At 41.0% G+C, this 18,726-nt stretch overlaps 1 protein-coding gene and 1 long non-coding RNA gene across 3 annotated transcripts in view; both read right to left on the reverse strand.

The window, feature by feature from the left end:
• The window catches only part of LOC138852964 (uncharacterized), a 68,959-nt gene that overhangs the window by 1,096 nt on the left and 49,137 nt on the right, over nt 1–18,726 (reverse strand). The window contains exons 2-3 of one of the 2 annotated variants that reach the window (XR_011392216.1): nt 16,276–16,422; nt 7,331–7,800 (exon numbers count right to left, since the gene is read on the reverse strand). This is a non-coding gene — a long non-coding RNA (uncharacterized lncRNA). Of the gene's footprint in view, nt 1–7,330; nt 7,801–16,275; nt 16,423–18,726 lie in introns of those variants that run through there. The other variant, XR_011392215.1, reaches the window with a different exon arrangement.
• On the reverse strand, nt 8,151–11,637 carry LOC128688397 (uncharacterized). Its single transcript, XM_053776250.2, has one exon. It carries the CDS (start codon nt 11,627–11,629, stop codon nt 8,501–8,503), a length of 3,129 nt encoding a protein of 1,042 aa, XP_053632225.2. The 5' UTR covers nt 11,630–11,637; the 3' UTR covers nt 8,151–8,500.

Below are 18,726 nucleotides of genomic sequence, written 5' to 3' on the forward strand. Positions count from 1 at the left end.
CTGCGAAGCCATTACTGAAAAAAATTTAAAAAAATCTATTGAATCTTTGTGTATAACAACAAATCAGATGTTTTCCATTGCAGAACATTACGTCCAGGAAACTGATACAAGAACGTTTTGCCTTCAGTACTGTAAACCAAGTGGAAACGAATTACGATGGAAATACAAAACAGACAATTCAAAGTTTGATTCGGATGCTTATGTAAATGTGCTACTTGTATCAGATTTAACTCTCGTCTTTAAAGAGGAAGAGGTGTATCCTTTACATCAATTCTTGATTGATTTTGGGGGCAGTTTAGGCCTTTTTCTTGGAATGTCTCTTCTTGACGTGTGGATGATTTTCGTCAATTACTTAAGCCAACAAATCAAAACACTTCGGGAAGTAATTCCTGGTGTCTTCTTAATTCACTCCCTGGAAGAGCCTGTGATGATTATTCTTACGAGACTCTTACAGCTGATCGGGATATTCAGTATGTCCATGATGTTTTGTGTTCACTTTGGTTTTGTTATAAAGGAATATTTGCAGCAGACTGAAACGATGACCGTAAGACTAACAGCAAGTACTCAAAGCCTACATGATTCTACACTGAATCTTAACCTTAACCATTTGCTGATAGGAAGGTTTGTCAGTCGATGTTTTGGTTGTCGTGTTCCAAGTCTCTCCACATACGAAGAATGTTTGGTTAAGTGCGTCTTGCAAAACAAACAGGAAGAGGTACTCCCATTCTTCAGTGTTGATGACCTACCAGTCTGTACGTCTAATCACCTAACTATGCCACATCTAAAATATTTTATGCAGAAAAGTTATCTTCAAAGGATCACGAGCATGGATATCGCCGAGGAATGTTCTGCTTGCGTTGGGTTGAATACTTCACAAAAATACCATGACATTAGCTACACCATTGAGGAGGAATATAGTTACTCCATTATTTTTATTTTAAGCAATTTGGGAGGGCTTTTAGGACTATATCTTGGTCTTTCTTTGTTGAATATTTTTCATACAATTAAAGACTTAAAATTAGAATTCACAAAAAAGGTCAATGTTTGGCTGTTGCTTCTGGTAAAGTTTGCATATCCAGCAACAGTCATTCTTATGTGTACAGTTCTGTGTCTGCTGCAGGTACATACATTCCTAATGAGACATCCCATATATACAGTCCCAGTGAGTCAGCCATGGAAAGCTAGGGAAATTCCTGCAGTGACGAGTTGTATGTGGCCGCCTTTCAATATCAGACGGCTGCTGGAGACAGCGGGGCTGAGCACGGCTTACGACCAGCTCAAAAACAAAAATCTGAGCTCCGATGACTGGCACAACACCATCTCCGATCTCCTGGAGGAGCTGCCCAAAACATCTAATATAATGGATCCACAACATCTTTGGTTCAGCAGTGGATGGAGCATAAAGGATATACTTATGGAGGTTGTACTTATTAACAGAAATGAAGTATATACATGTGTCAACTGCTATAAAACAAAAAATACAATAATGAATAGCTGTACAACATTTCAGCCTCGACTAAATGAAGAAATTATAATCGCAGAGCTCCAGTACCAAATTCAATGGAGTGTTCAGGATAGAGAAATGTATCCAGACACGTTAATTTTTACGTATTTACACGAGAATTTTGAATCTCCTATTCTAGAGAGTCCAACACTAAGCGCAGAGAATAATGCTATTATTGAAATATTTTCAATTTCAAAATGGGAAAGTCAGCAGAACTCAGAAATCAGTCGCAGTGAGTGCGTCACCCGCTGCCTGGACGACGCCTTGGTGGATCAAATGGGGTGTCGCCTACCCTGGGTGGGAAGGCGCCACGACCTGCCAGCCTGCAACATGACTCAGTTTACGAAGTTTCTTACTACACTCTGGCGCCTGGGAACACGACCACAAGATATATATATACAGATAATCGGAAACAACACAACCTCCGAATGTTATTTTGCATGCAATTTCAATCAAATATTTCACAAATACAAAATGGAAAAAGAGGAAGGAGTAACCAACAGACTCTCAGTTGCATTAGAGACAATTTCTGTAGGTGCGCACAGGAGTGCAAACATGTTTGTAACGTATTGGTTTAAGACTGGTGTTTATGAGACGGTGAGTGTGCACGACGGGTACCCAGTGTCTCAACTCGTGAGTGATCTTGGAGGTGTGGTGGGCATGACTCTGGGAGCCTCGCTCCTCTCTCTCCTTCTCAATGCCATCTCGGCAGTGTTACGTCAACGGTAGTTGATGCTGCCACTAAAAATATTATTTTTTTATCTTAGATGTTCATCAATAGTGTTTACTCCGTCACAGAAGACCAACTGCACTACCACACCAAGGACTATAAATTCACATTCTAACAATTATAAAACTTGATCAGCACGTTAGTTTTATTGTATACAAATGCAAGAAGGAAAAAACTCATAAAATATATGACAGCTGATCTACGTGGATTCCTTATTATGATCTTGAAAGTCGCTCTTAGTTTATACGAAGACGAAGCAATGTAGTGTGTCCATTACTCACCAGTGACAGCAACTTCAGTAAAGCATCCATGTTATGAGATGTTATTCCCTTTTTTTTTTTTTTTTTTGGTAATGTTACGCAGTTTTTGAACAGATTGAAAAGTGATGATTAATACAAATTCTGAAGACATTTAATCATTGTGGTAGGTGGTTCATGGTTTATGCCCTGAACACTCAGTATTTTGGTTTATATAGCTGCAGTTAGTACATTATTGTAGGACAAAACATGTAGTGGTTATACAGAGTCTGAGGAATGGGAAAGATAGGTAATCGATTTTGAATCCGAAGAGGAGGAGCAGTAGTTCCTCCTGGACAGTCATGTACCAAACACGTTTTGAGTATTTGATGTGTGACCCTTACGAGTCTGACCATTTTTCGAATACATTAATAATAATGAATGTGCATTTGCACTGCATATATACATATGTTCGGTGAATCTCTTTGCTTTCACAGTGATTTTGTTCCTCATCTGATGATTACAAATTACCAACAAGATGGACAATAAGAAACACCAGCATTATGGAACATTTGATAGTAACCAGGTTACGCTCACACAGGAGCGTGATCCTAGTTGAGGTTAGGTAAGATTTGTCAGGAAATAGGACAAGTGTTTCCTGCCGCGGATCTTATATGATGACTCGCAGCTGGAAATTTTGGTCATTTGACCGAGGCCTTCCACTGGTTTGCCCCTCCACCCTTTTAAAAATTAAGGTTATGATTATAACCATATCATATATTAGCTTAGTCTCGTTATTATATACTGTTTCATATTGCTTGTCCCCTAAAGGGGGAGTACCTTCATGTTGGTGAAGGGCTCTTAATCCAAGGAAGTGGACTTATTCTCCCTTTATTTGGATTAAACCTGATTGCCTCCCATTCTCCGTGTGCTGTATGATCCCTACGAGTTTAGCTCTCCCCATTATAATCTGTCTTGATTATCTTTGTCCATATAATAAAAAAATAATTTTTAAAAATGTGGACGAGCAAACCAGGGGAAGGTCTCGGTCAGATGACCAAAAGCGTGAAACAAGCTTGGCAATGCAAAGTGGCATGCAAAGAGTACGTAACTTTTATTCGGCGCATGGACACACCCTCATTTACAGGCTATCTCCCCCAACCAGCGAACCAGGTTGCTAAGAGTTGGTGATGGGGCCCCATCGTTCAACTAGTGACCAGGTTCTAGCCAATAAGAAGGTGGGATTGGCAATCGCAGAGGTTATGTGGATACCGCTCTCCTGTCTGCCCTTGTCATTCCCATTCTAGAGCTGGTTGAGCACGGTCTGCTATCTTGTGGCTTCTATTTCTGCCTTGCTTACCGTGACGTGCACTATACTTATTACTGTACATAGTGTACATATTGCTGTTCTAAATTGGTGAAGGATAATATAAGTCTAAACTTTTTCTACTGTGTTTCTTTTGCTCCCATTACACCTGGGATAACAGGCCTTTGAAATCCTAGGTTGTAATACCATAAGACGGTCAGAAAGCAGCAACTTCACTCTGGCTGTACCCTTCTCCAGAACATCACTCCATCTGAGATTATATATACCCAGGATGACTCGAGTATGGAACACATTCGTACAGCATAATGATGTCAACGAGATAAAGTCAGTTGATCAAATGAAAATGCTGACCCACAGATGGCTCTAACTTCATCCTGTTCCCTACTTGTATGTCTCATAACAATAAAAATGCTTTCAAATGAGCTGATGTAGGTAACAGCTCTTAGCTTGCCAATAAAGTTAGGAATCCTTAACCTGTAAATAGCTTGTCAATAAAGCTAGGGATCCTTAACCTCGTCAAACCCTGTGTAAAAGAAAAATGCTGGAGTGGGCGGGTCACCATATGACTGAGACCCGTGTCAGGAAACACTTGTCCTGTTTCCTGACCAATCTTACCTAAACTAACTTTGTTAACTTTTCTTCAGAATGTTCTCTCTCTCTCTCTCTCTCTCTCTCTTTTTTTACACAGGGTTTGACAAAGTTAAGGATCCCTAGTTTTATTGACAAGCTATTTACAGGTTAAGGATTCCTAACTTTATTGACAAGCTAAGAGCTGTTACCTACATCAGCTCATTTGAAAGCATTTTTAACTAACTAACTAACTCTCTCTCTCTCTCTCTCTCTCTCTCTCTCTCTCTCTCTCTCTCTCTCTCTCTCTCTCTCTCTCTCTCTCTCTCTCTCTCTCTCTCTCTCTCTCTCACTCACTCAGAGGATTGTACCATGATTGTTAAGAATTAAAATTGGAAAAAATGATTAATTTCAGGAACGAATTATCTAGTTGACTAGCCAAAAAAATAATTACAAGCCATTCAGTGAGTCTCCAAATTTGAACTGAGGGAAGAAGCTTCCGTCCGGCGCCTCCACCAGTGACTCTCTAAGACTGTATTTTGTATGTTAGGTAAAAGGAAATATGTGCAACCGTGTCATTTTATTGTGGCAGCGTTTCGCTCTCCAGGAGCTTTGTCAGGCTGTGGGAACGTTTCGCTCCTGGAGACCGAAAAGTTACCACAACAAAATATCACGTATGATTTGTAAAACCAGATGTGTCCTTTTACAAAACGTAATATCGGTAATTATACCAACACTGTTGTATTATGTGTCCAGACGCTGTACATGTGTCTTGTGAAAAATACCAATCCATAATAATGAGGATACAAGGAATTAAAATAAAATCTCAATGATATATACTCACTAAGATATACACCAGTCACTGTTGCTCTCTGTGCATATACACCTAGACTGCTAGATGAATGCACTGCTCATACACTGTGTGTATTATTGGTCAAATAATGATAGTGTAGTGTGTGTTTGTGTGCGTGAGTGTGTGTGTGTGTGCGTGTGTGTGTGTGTGTGTGTACTCACCTAGTTGTACTCACCTAGTTGAGGTGAATGCACTGCTCATACACTGTGTGTATTATTGGTCAAATAATGATAGTGTAGTGTGTGTGTGTGTGTGTGTGTGTGTGTGTGTGTGTGTGTGTGTGTGTGTGTGTGTGTGTGTGTGTGTGTGTGTGTGTGTGTGTGTGTGTGTGTAATCATGAACGTTAGATTTAGTGAAGGCCTCCGAAGATGTGATTTTTTGAATATCTATCGTACACTATAACTATAAGAAATTTATCAGTCATTGATTAAATATATATATATATATATTTTATATATATATATATATATATATATATATATATATATATATATATATATATATATATATATATATATATATATATATATATATATATATTAGCAGTATGTAGCATGGATGGATATATATTATCATTTATTATCTTATGTGCAATCATATGTAATCTGCATCAACATTCTACATATATGATAAATGTAGATTATTGTTGTAATAACTTATATTCAGACATATTACATGTTCTATGTTTGCAAATTAATGGTTGTAATAATAAATGTTAACAAAACTACAAAGATAAGGTTCCTTAATTTATCGATTTCATTTATCGCACTTGTTTCACACCAACATCTGTCTTTTGCCACAGGTGTACCAGTCAAGCCTCGCACTTGTTTCACACCAACATCTGTCTTTCGTCACAGGTGTACCAGTCAAGCCTCGCACTTGTTTCACACCAACATCTGTCTTTCGTCACAGGTGTACCAGTCAAGCCTCGCACTTGTTTCACACCAACATCTGTCTTTTGCCACAGGTGTACCAGTCAAGCCTCGCACTTGTTTCACACCAACATCTGTCTTTCGTCACAGGTGTACCAGTCAACCCTCGCACTTGTTTCACACCAACATCTGTCTTTCGTCACAGGTGTACCAGTCAACCCTCGCACTTGTTTCACACCAACATCTGTCTTTCGTCACAGGTGTACCAGTCAAGCCTCGCACTTGTTTCACACCAACATCTGTCTTTTGTCACAGGTGTACCAGTCAAGCCTCGCACTTGTTTCACACCAACATCTGTCTTTTGTCACAGGTGTACCAGTCAAGCCTCGCACTTGTTTCACACCAACATCTGTCTTTTGCGTCAACATCTGTCTTTCGTCACAGGTGTACCAGTCAAGCCTCGCACTTGTTTCACACCAACATCTGTCTTTTGTCACAGGTGTACCAGTCAAGCCTCGCACTTGTTTCACACCAACATCTGTCTTTCGTCACAGGTGTACCAGTCAAGCCTCGCACTTGTTTCACACCAACATCTGTCTTTTGTCACAAGTGTACCAGTCAAGCCTCGCACTTGTTTCACACCAACATCTGTCTTTCGTCACAGGTGTACCAGTCAAGCCTCGCACTTGTTTCACACCAACATCTGTCTTTCGTCACAGGTGTACCAGTCAAGCCTCGCACTTGTTTCACACCAACATCTGTCTTTCGTCACAGGTGTACCAGTCAAGCCTCGCACTTGTTTCACACCAACATCTGTCTTTCGTCACAGGTGTACCAGTCAAGCCTCGCACTTGTTTCACACCAACATCTGTCTTTTGTCACAGGTGTACCAGTCAAGCCTCGCACTTGTTTCACACCAACATCTGTCTTTTGTCACAGGTGTACCAGTCAAGCCTCGCACTTGTTTCACACCAACATCTGTCTTTCGTCACAGGTGTACCAGTCAAGCCTCGCACTTGTTTCACACCAACATCTGTCTTTCGTCACAGGTGTACCAGTCAAGCCTCGCACTTGTTTCACACCAACATCTGTCTTTTGTCACAGGTGTACCAGTCAAGCCTCGCACTTGTTTCACACCAACATCTGTCTTTCGTCACAGGTGTACCAGTCAAGCCTCGCACTTGTTTCACACCAACATCTGTCTTTTGTCACAAGTGTACCAGTCAAGCCTCGCACTTGTTTCACACCAACATCTGTCTTTCGTCACAGGTGTACCAGTCAAGCCTCGCACTTGTTTCACACCAACATCTGTCTTTCGTCACAGGTGTACCAGTCAAGCCTCACAATACTTTAACAACCCGTCGGTCATCTCATGACATTTTCTCGTTAACTTTCTATACATCAGTCTGAACTTTTCTTGTATAATTGTCTTTTATAGTGGAACCAGCCACTCCTCGAGTCACGCTAGATCATGATATACCACTGCTCCACAGACAGAGGTACTGACAGTGCGGCTACCATCAGCGAATTCCAGTATAGTTAGTATTATGCTGAAGGACTCTACCATAAAGGCTCTGGACGTTAAGTGTTATGCTGCTCGTGACTACATTCAAGGTTCTGAGCGTGTTAACATGCCTCGAGAGTACTTTGAGCCATTCCAGGAAGATGACAGTTGTTCCAAGAATGTGTTCCCCGTTACCGTACACAAATTCTGAAAATTTAAAAGCGATTAGAAGAGTCGTTCTCGAGTTATAAACGAAATAGAAAAGTTGGAGGAGGGAAAAAAATGGGTAACCTCTTTTAAGTACTTATTGGGAGGATACCAAATTCCCATCTACCAAGAATAAAGTCACAGTACTATGGCTGGAACCCCGAACTTAGGAGAGGAACCTTGCGACGACTTGACAGTGGTTCAGAATGAACCAAAACCTCGTCTTCTCCTAAGTGCCAGTTTTTTTTATTTATTAACAATCATCTGCATTTGGGAAAAAAATCAGAGCCGCTGACAACGTGGTAAGTAAAGGTGTAAATAAAAGCAGTATGACTAGTGCATGAGCCCAGTTTATTGAGTTAGGTTATATAACTTTACGTCAATGTATTTTAATTTAAAAAAAAAAGATAAAAAAATAAGGCTGCAATAATCTGTGGACACGAGGTGGCAGAGAGAAAACAGGAAACATTTAGATCTGATCGTTCATCATTTGTGTTGCAAGAATGGGTGCAACACTGCCTTTTACATGTATTAAAAATGTTTTTTTTTTTTTTAGCATTACTGAACACTGAGAATTGTCATTCAACACAATGACAAGTAGTAATTTATATAGGCACCCGATCATCGCCCCTGGGCATGAGGCAGAATGCGGCGACATCCTATCGTCCGTGGGAGTGAGACCGGGAGCAGGCGCCCCAGATCACAGTCTGTGAGAGTGAGACGAGGCATAATGATAACCGATCACTGTCATGAGAAGTGAGAGCAGTGAGAATCCCAGTGTCATGCCAGCAATGCCACCGAGGTCGCTCACTAACTGGTGCGTGGGGTACCCGTCCTCAACTTTCACAACTTCAATAGCGGTCGGTGTCATCTCTATAGAGGCTGTTAGATAATAGGCACTGTCCATTCTTTGCTCTCCATTTACAATCCCGATTGAAAAACTGTTGGTTAAATACTCTCTGTCAGACTTTCTAATCCTGTAAAACCTTTGATTTCGTGGTTGACATCTCTGCTCGCAAGTGCTGGTTTGACTGGCACCAACTAAGCTAGAATAGATGTATTGTGGGTTTTTTTCCAGGCGCCAGAGAGCAGTGAGGAACTTTGTGAACTGAGTCATGTTGCAGACTGGCAGGTCCTGGCGTCGTCCCACCCAGGGTAGGCGGCATCTCACTTGATCCACCAATGCATCGTCCAGACAACGGGAGACGCATTCACCATTTTTGAGGTTTGAGCCTTGAAAACTATCCCAGCTTGATAATCCCGAGACTTCCAAAGCGAAATTTAGTCCATATTTCATTGGTTCACGTCCTATGATGGCGAAATCGTCGTGTCTGTGCACCATGATGTAGCCCGAGACATTTTCTTCTTTGATTGGTCGACCGATAAAGACCTCAAAATTATATTTGACTTGATGCAGTGTCCCATCAGCATGTATGATAGGGATAAAAATGAAACATTGATTTAATATTGTGCTGTTGTCACTGTGAGCGATTACTTCTTCAGCAACCATAGGTGATGAGTGAACCACGGTAAGAAACATGTTTGCCTCCCTCGCTGTCCAAGCACTGGCTGACCAGAGGTGCTGTGGATCCATTTGTACCGCAGTCTCAGGTAGCTCCTGCAGGAGACGGGTGATGGCGGCGTGTCTGTCTACAGGACTTAGGTGAGTCAGTTGATCGTATGCCTTTGCAAGACCCACTGTTTCCATCAACCGTTGCATGTTGAACGGCGGCCATATGCAGCCCGTTACCGCCGGCAAATCCCTAGTCTCTAGCGGCCTGCTTGACAAAGTCATATATATCAGATGACCCATTAGGTATAAATTTACCTGAAATATATATAGAATAGCAGTAATTAATACTAAAATTGCTGTGACAATTAGGTGAATCGTGTGATAATATTTACCTCTTGCTCTGAGCAATATTTTAATTCTTGGAGCGACATACTCTTTGTAAATACCCTTCATTAGAGAAAATCCAAAGTAGAGGCCTAGAATTCCCCCAAAACTGCAAAGGAGGTATAAGATAGTGAGAGACTTCTCATGGCTTAATAAGCAGTCGACACTGACTGTATTGCTTACTGAGTTGTCTTGTCCATCACACTCCAGGGAGCATTCTCCACTCACTACATGAGCCGATAAGTGTTGCTTAACAAATCCAAGTTGAATAACAAACTTGTAGCGTGGCAGCTTTAAGAATTCCACGGTACAATCTGGAAGATCGTTTACCTCAATGAATGGAAAGAATACAGGAGGCATTCGCCGCAAAAGACACTTGTAAAAGCAGTTCAGGTAGTCAGATGATGGAAATTTACATCCAAGGGGACGACTAGCAAAACGAGTTACAAACAACTCTTCAAGACTGCGATTGATCACTGGAGGTGTTTTGCGAGACATAATTATACAAGACAACATCTCCGGCTGCAGAATATAATCCTTAAAGGTAACAAGTAAGTGAACACACGAAAAACTTGCAAGGAATACTATGCCAGTTAATTTGCTAAGGGGACTATATACATTTGCTTCACACGTATCACCGTGTACTGCCAGGTCACAGCCATAGGTTGAGGTACGTAACCGGTTTAAAATTGCTCCAATAAGAAAGGTTCCAGCAACCCATAAATCCATGAGGGAGAACCCCAGGAAGAGACCCAGACTGCCTCCCACGTCTGTCAGGAGGCGGCTGAGGGGGTATGCTTCCTGTTTTGTGAATTGTACAGTATAAGGTGATGAAAAGCGCAGAGTGAAGCCGTCATTTATTTCGGAAATCTCAGAGTCTTCTTCAATTACCCACTGAAGTTTGTGGCGCTTGACCTTGCATAAGTTTAGGCATTTGGAATTAATATCGTTGACAAACCTTATCGAAATTTTGAACGTTTGTATGAACGTTATACATAAATTGTCTATTTTGTTATCCATTTTGTCTTCATACATAGCAGAGCAATTCAATTTTGCTTCCTCTTTACTCATAAGACATTTATGGTAACAAAAGTCATGATTGTAATCTTCAGCAGCTGAATTACCATTGATTTCGATTGGCTTTAAAACTCCTTCTCGAAATTGTAATGAGAATTGTGGAATCATGTGATGTAAATCCAACTTTACTGAGGTTGACCCTAGGAAAACTGACTGGAAGTAGGAAGCATAGGTCACAAGATACTGTTGCCAAACGCAGGTGGTGTTGCAGTAACGTTGTACGGAGGAGCAATCGTTCGGGGATTCGTATTTCATGCTGCGACCCTTCTCCACCCACATACACGGCTCTAGGCTCCTGGGAATGTCCCGGAATCTGAGCCTGAAAATGGAGTCGTTATGGTTTGAAACCAGAGGAAGGGTGAGTTTCAGGCAAGGTCCCACTGGTGTGAACGAACGCCTCCATAACTGGGAGTATGAACGAGAGGAATAAGATTCGTTCAAGACCCCAAGAGAGATCCAGTCGACCATGTCTTCCAGCTTCCATGCTGCTTCCTCGAGCAACTGACGTAACGTGAGTTGTCTGTCCAATCCGATTAGGTTTTCTATGTTTTTGGAAACTTCCTCCACTGAACCCACGGAGATGTTAACGCCGAGCTGAGCCAGGCGGGAGGGATCGAAGGGAGGCGATGGACACACGTTGATTGGTGGAAACATCAGTGGATGATCCTTGCTCTTGGTGATCCTGAGCACCGTCGTTCCTTTCAGATGTTCTTCTACATTAAAACTGACTTGATAGGTAAATATTCCGACAGCAACAACAACAGCTGCAGCCCTCAGGAGGAGTTCCCTGGTTAGTCGAACTCGCCACTTCCAGGCGTGTTGGAGGTAAGCGACGATCCCCTTAGGACAGACCATCTTCTACCTGAGCTAGGAAGAAACTGTCAAGAGTAAAGTTCCGCAGAATGTTTGTTGCCTACGTCTGCATGTCTGTATAGTTACGTGAAGGCAGTTACTAGTAAAAGTGCTTCATGTACGATGAATTGAATCTGTTACAAGCTTGCTGACATGTAATTTTTCGAAGTTCTTTTTTACATATGCATCCCGATTCACGATAGTTGACACTTACTAATGGTTAAACATCTAGATCTTGGAATGTTTTTTATTCACAAATAAATGCTATTAGTTATGTAGAGCAGTTATTCTACTGAAATACAGCAGCAGTTGATAGCATAACATATTCGATAGTTTTCGGATCTGGAGAATGTACAGTGAGCTCTCACTACCTGTTTATTCAGTCAAAAAAATATTTTTTGAGAGGAATGCCGCCTAAAAATAATCGCATTAAAATTACTCCCGTGAGAGTATCGGGCTCGTCAGACGACGCGACATACCCCCTGTGAAAAAATGGGAAACAGTAAGTAGACTGCGAGATACCTGAATGAAACCAGCATGATGTTCTGAATCAGCGCACCCGCGGCACGGTCGTAGACTAGGCTTCCTGGTGAATCAAGACCTGGTCACTCAGACTGTTACTGCTGGCTTCACGCATTCTGACATACGAACTACAGCCCGACTCATCAGGAGCTGCCTTTGAGGAACTTATCAAGGTCCCTCTTGAAGACAGGTAGGAATCTGTTGGTAATGCCCCCTATGCATGAAGGATAGGCGCTGGAAAGTCTTGGCTCTCATACACTTATTGTGATACCTCTTAGAATACTAATAGCATCCCTGTTTTTCACTGGGGTATTTTGCGCCGCCTGATATGCCTGTCGCTTTCGTAGGTAGCGATTTCTATGTGCAGATTTGGAACCAATTCCTATAGAATTTTCAAGGTGTAAATTATTATGAATTTTTATCGTTTGAACTCCAGGGAATACAGGTGAAGGGATTTCAAAGGCTTCCAGTAAATTAGGTACTAGACTGAATTTATACTAACATTGAAGGTTATCTAAATCTCTGAGCTGCAATTTGATACATTTGAATTTTGAGACGAACCTTTGAGACGAATCGGAATTTTCCTGTACCTCAAACAATAGTTATGAATCTTATTATTTTTTTTGGATAAATTAGACACATGTCCAACACTTGGATGTTGCACATTTGTCTAATTTATCAACTTGTCAGTTCTCTGAACTATTCATCTAATTTTTTTTTTATTCCTCAAACGCATTTCTAGGCGAAGAATTTTTTAAATTTCCCCATACCTTAAAAGGGACTGTTTATACAGCACTGTTCCAGCCTAGAGAAAATAAGTGACTGTACCATCACTGAATTGACCTCTCTTGTTTTGAAGGTTCTTGTTATCCCTCCCATCATTCTCGTCGTGGCTGTGGTAATGACACTGTTGTGCTCCTTGACAGTAATTAATCCTGTGTCTCTCAGTTTCGTTTTTCGCTCTCTTGAGTGGTTAGAGATACCTTTATACTTCGTTTTATATTTTTTCTTTCAATTTTCTTTAACGAAGTAACTGAATTTCGTCCTCATTGAAAAGCATATTGTTTTCTGTAGCCCATTGAAAGATCTGGTTTATATCCGCCTGGAGACTTGCAGTGTCCTCTCATGCATATTCTGGTATCATCTGCAAAGGATGATACGGTGCTATGATTTGTCTACGGTATGAGGATGAACTTAAAGGGTCCAAGACTGTAACACCCTCCCTTGAAATGAATTGCCGATAGACCCCCTGTCTTCGATACGGAATTACGAAGGTTCCTAAAGGCAGTTCCTGATTACCCGGGCTGTGGTGGGTGCGCGAGAAGCTTGCACCAATAACCTGACTAATCAGGCGGCCCAGGAACTATCAGCAAGTAGATAGGTAGGCAGGTAGGTGAGCGCTCCTTTCCTGATACCGCGGACCTCGATATCAACTAGATAAATACTCTCCATGTACTTTACAGATTCACAGTCATTCTTACAGATTTAACGAAGACGGTATTTATATCTCTTTGAAGGCAGGCACACACAAAATCTTAAAGTTCACAGTGTAACTTAATATTACATACTCAATTACTCACACTGGATATAACTCCTATCACGGCAGCTCAAACCATGGGTATAACTTTTAGCATCATGCTAATTCTAATACTGGGTGTGACTGCCAGAACTGGGTCTAACTCTGTGTATAAATAACATTATATAAACTCTAACACTGGTGTAACTGACATCACACCAGCTCTAACACTGCTGTAACTAACATCACACCAGCTCTAACACTGGTGTAACTAACATCACACCAGCTCTAACATACGCTCTAGAGCTCACAATGAGTGAAACTACTGATACATTTATTATCGCACTGGGTGTAGAGAACTGGCCGAATCAACCACACTGTGTGATGAGGTGGGTCCCGGCTGAAGATATGGACTCAGGCTCATGCTGCGGGCCTTCGACTTATGCTTCCCCCCACCCTCCTTCCCCGTCGGCTCATGCTGTGGACCATCAATGGCTCCCATCAATCAGGTACTCGGCTATGCACCCGTTCTTATCGTTCACATAAATAACACACCTTGCCCGCCTTATATAGCATGCATAACCAAAGTACAGAGGGCGACACAGTGCGCGACCTGCCACAGTCAACGCAGCGGCAATTTTTGGTTACATATTTTCCAAGTTTGTGACACTAATGGTGATGCACAGCAACACGCGCGTTGAAGCATGCAGAAGCAAATTATTTGTATATACACGCGACCCAAAGGTACCGTAAAAAAAAAGACTCAGAGGCAGTGAGCTACCCTTAAGATATATATATATATATATATATATATATATATATATATATATATATATATATATATATATATATATATATATATATATATATATATATATATATATATATATATATATATATATATATATATATATATATATATATATATATATATATATATATATATATATATATATATATATATATATATATATATATATATATATATATATATATATATATATATATATATATATGTGTGTGTGTGTGTGTGTGTGTGTGTGTGTGTGTGTGTGTGTGTGTGTGTGTGTGTGTGTGCGTGTGTGTGTGTGTGTGTGTGTCGTGCCGAATATGTAAAACTGGTCAATTAGCAAGAACTCATTTAAAGTTAAGTCCTTTCTAAAAATTTCTCTTATGCGTTTAAAGACATATTTTTTTATTAATGTTAATGTAAAAAATTTTAATTTTGCTCCAAAAGAATCTTAGAAAACTTACCTAACCTTATTATAACAAGAACAATTTACTTTAGCCTAACCCAACTAAATATATTTTAGATTTGTTTACAATAATTTATTACTAAACAAACACAATGAAATATATTTTTTTCGTTAGGTTCAGAATGATTTTGGCGAAATTATTGCATACACAAAATTTCGCTTGTCCTATATGGCAAGATGAGCGTTGCTATTTAAGCCAAGATCGCAAGTTCTGCCTATTCGGCACGACATATATATATTATATAAACAAGAGTGAGGCTTATTTGGTTCGTTATGATATTTTTGTCATCGTGAACTGCGATGCGTTTGCACTCACAGCCAGAGTGGATTTATGGAGGTAAAATACTTTCTCGTGAACCTAGAATTAGCTTTGAAACTAATCTGGATATAATATTTCCTAGGAAAGGGAAAATGTGAGATATACTAGCTGAAAGCAATGCTGATTAGACTGCAGATTTGTGCTAACCAGAATCTTATTTAATAGTAACATTATGTTATATTAATCTCTACACCATTGTATGGGTATGTTGACTATTTTCTTTAATACAATATCTCACATTTGTTCACTTTAGATATCTGCGTGGTATAAACCTTGGTAATAAATACCGACAAGTTGGTTTAGAAAGACACGTAAGCAAACACTATGACATATTTATTAGAAAACGTTTCGGTCCTGGGACCTTGATCAAGGTCCCAGGACCGAGGCGTTTTCTAATAAATGTGTTATAGTGTTTGCTTACGTGTGTTTCTAAACCAGATATCTGCGTATTTCGGCCTCGGAGACCCTCTTCAGCAGAGTAGCTGTCTATATACAGCATATTTTCAGTTCAAGGGATTTTTCAGATTTTTCTGCCATTTCCTCCGGTGTTTATAATGATGATCAAAGAAGGAAGATTCACACAGAGATCCCGGTGAGCAACTACTGGATCACTATGACATGGCCTGGTCATGGACCGGGCCGCGGGGGCGTTGATCCCCGGAATAACCTCCAGGTAACCTCCAGGTGACTGATCTTGTGATGTAAATGTTTTAGAAAAGCGACAAGTTGAAGTATAATACACTTGTGCAACATTTGGGATATCAGTAGTGTAACTGATTCCCTATGTGTTATACTTGTGTAGTTGTTCCCAAATCCATCAATTCGAACCCCACGACAGGGAATCTTTATTGAGGAAGCGTCTCGCCAGCCACTGGCTAGCGAGACGCTTCCCGGCTGCCCCATCACGTTTCTGTTTTCCATCTCTCGAACATTCTGTCTCTGTCCAGCCTCTCATTTCCTATCATTATTTTGTCCTTCTGTACTCTAATATCCTCAGGTTTAGGTCCTTCAGCTTCTCCTCATACATACGTCTTACCTCCAATACTAGTCCACTGCCGAACTAGTCCACTCTCCACTTGCTTCAGTTTCTTGACACGTTTGACTAGGTGTGGGTTCCATACCGGTGCTGCATACTCCAGTACGTTAACAGAGACTCGCCCATACGTCTCATCCTGCCCGGTAACTGCGAATTAGAATTATGTCCATCATTCTAGTTTAGAAATGCATCTGCTGTCATAAACATGCTTGAACAATAATTCAAAGTCAAGGTTTAATCTAGGGGTACATAGCAAGGAAGTCTTCCTTATGTCTGGCACAGTACTTCTTGCCATCTATTTATTTTCAATAATAGCTAGCAGTTTACTGTGTTATTCTCAGTATAATCTTTAAAAAAAAATCTTGAATCTGTGAAAAGGGAAAACTTTAGTTACAGTTGCATGTGCTTGTCTTTACGCAAACTGTGGAAACCTAAGTCATGAGGGAATAGGTTAGTTAGTTAGTTACCATTTTGCCCTAGGCACGTGTCGATTAGACACTAGGCCCGTTTGTGTGTGTTTGTGTGTGTGTGTGTGTGTGTGTGTGTGTGTGTGTATTCACCTGATTGTGGTTGCAGGGGTCGAGACTCAGCTCCTGGCCCCGCCTCTTCACTGATCGCTACTAGGTCCTCTCTCTGCTTCCTGAGCTTTGTCATACCTCGTCTTAAAGTTATGTATGGTTCCTGCCTCCACTACATCACTTGCTAGGCTCTTCCACTTCCTGACGACTCTATGACTGAAGACATACTTCCTAGTGTGTGTGTGTGTGTGTTTACGTATGTGTGGGGTGTTTGTATGTGCATGTGTGTGTGGTGTGCATATGTTTGTGTGCGCGTGTATGCGTCTGCGCGCGCGTGTGTATGCTCCTGCATGCATGTGAGCGCGCCCGCGCATGTGCGTATGTATATTTACCCAGGTGTGTTTACTTAGTTTACCTGCCTGTCAACAAAGTCACTCTTCAAGAATAAAGGATGCTTGCTGGAATCTGCTGGAAATGTTGGGTTGGTCTGACGGAGGTAAAACGAAGGTATTTTGTGAGTGTTGGCGCTGTGTCATCAGTGAGTGCACTGGACCCTCCCATGTCCTCACTAAAACTCTCACTTGGATAAGCCTCGCAGTGATACAAAAAACTTTAAGAAATCACTGTCCAGTTCTTAGGGATTCTATCTCACACTTCTGCAGTCCTCAACTGCTACAGATAAATTAGCCAAAAATAGGAATTTCGGTAACAAAAGTCGACTATAACTTTGTCTGTGTCAAGCGTTTGAAATAATATTGGGAAAACGCTCATTGAAGATCCTAAGTATGGTAAGAATGCGTTTAGAAGCCAGTGATAACATAACGTAGAAAAACACATTTACGGAGCAACTAACAACATGGAGAGACTAGCGGATGACTCCAAACTGTCTTGGTTACAAGTAAATGCCAAGTACGCAGCCTTTCTTGTACTCATTGTCTTCAGAACTGTGTACTTGATATTCCACTTACCCAAGAAGACAGACGTATTACACATGGTATGAAAACGTATCTTATTAATGAAAATATAATGTTAGAAATTCTGAACAAATATTCCAAATTCTCATCAGTGTATATCTACTGTATATACTCATGCGCTACCATCCATAGGACGGTTATGGGGCGTAAAATATACTAGCCACTACGATCCACAGGATGGATATGGGGTGCACGATAAACTAGCCACTACGATCTACAGGATGGATATGGGGTGCACAATAAACTAGCCACTACCATTCACAGGATGGATATGAGGAGTACAATAAACTAGCCACTACTTTTCACAGAATGGATACGAGATGCACAATAAACTAGCCACTACCATCCACAGGATGGAATAGGTGTACACAATAAACTAGCCACTACCATCCAGAGGTTGGAGATGAGGTGCGCAATAAACTAGCCACATCATCCACAGGATGGATATGAGATGCACAATAAACTAGCCTCTACCATCCGCAAGATGGCTATGGGGTGCACAATAAACTAGCCACTACCGTTCACAGGATGAAAATGGGGTACACAAACTAGCCAATACCGTCCACAAGATGGATACCAGGTAAACAATAAACTATCTATTTCATAAGTCGACTTCAAGTCGTAAAAACATTCTAATAGCGTCTACTTCCTTTATGATTACATATTCTGATCGTGGTTGCCACATTCGACTCCTAGCTGGGAGTGTCATGAACTCGGTAAAGGACTCTTGATCCAAGGAGCGGGAGTTACGCTCCCCTTGGATTAAAAAAAATTGTCTTGCAGTAATCTGAGAAGGTTAATTTTGACAGTGGCTGGTTAGATTGTTTGTCACTAGCTGCCTGGCTTTCTGGGTACGGGAGAAGCTGACTTGACTGGCTGGCTGTCATAAGAACATAAGAAAGAAGGAACACTGCAGCAGGCCTGCTGGCCCATGCGAGGCAGGTCCAAGTCCCCCACCA

Source organism: Cherax quadricarinatus, chromosome 19, assembly GCF_038502225.1.
Source record: "Cherax quadricarinatus isolate ZL_2023a chromosome 19, ASM3850222v1, whole genome shotgun sequence".
In the NCBI taxonomy this organism is placed as follows: Eukaryota; Metazoa; Arthropoda; class Malacostraca; order Decapoda; family Parastacidae; genus Cherax; species Cherax quadricarinatus.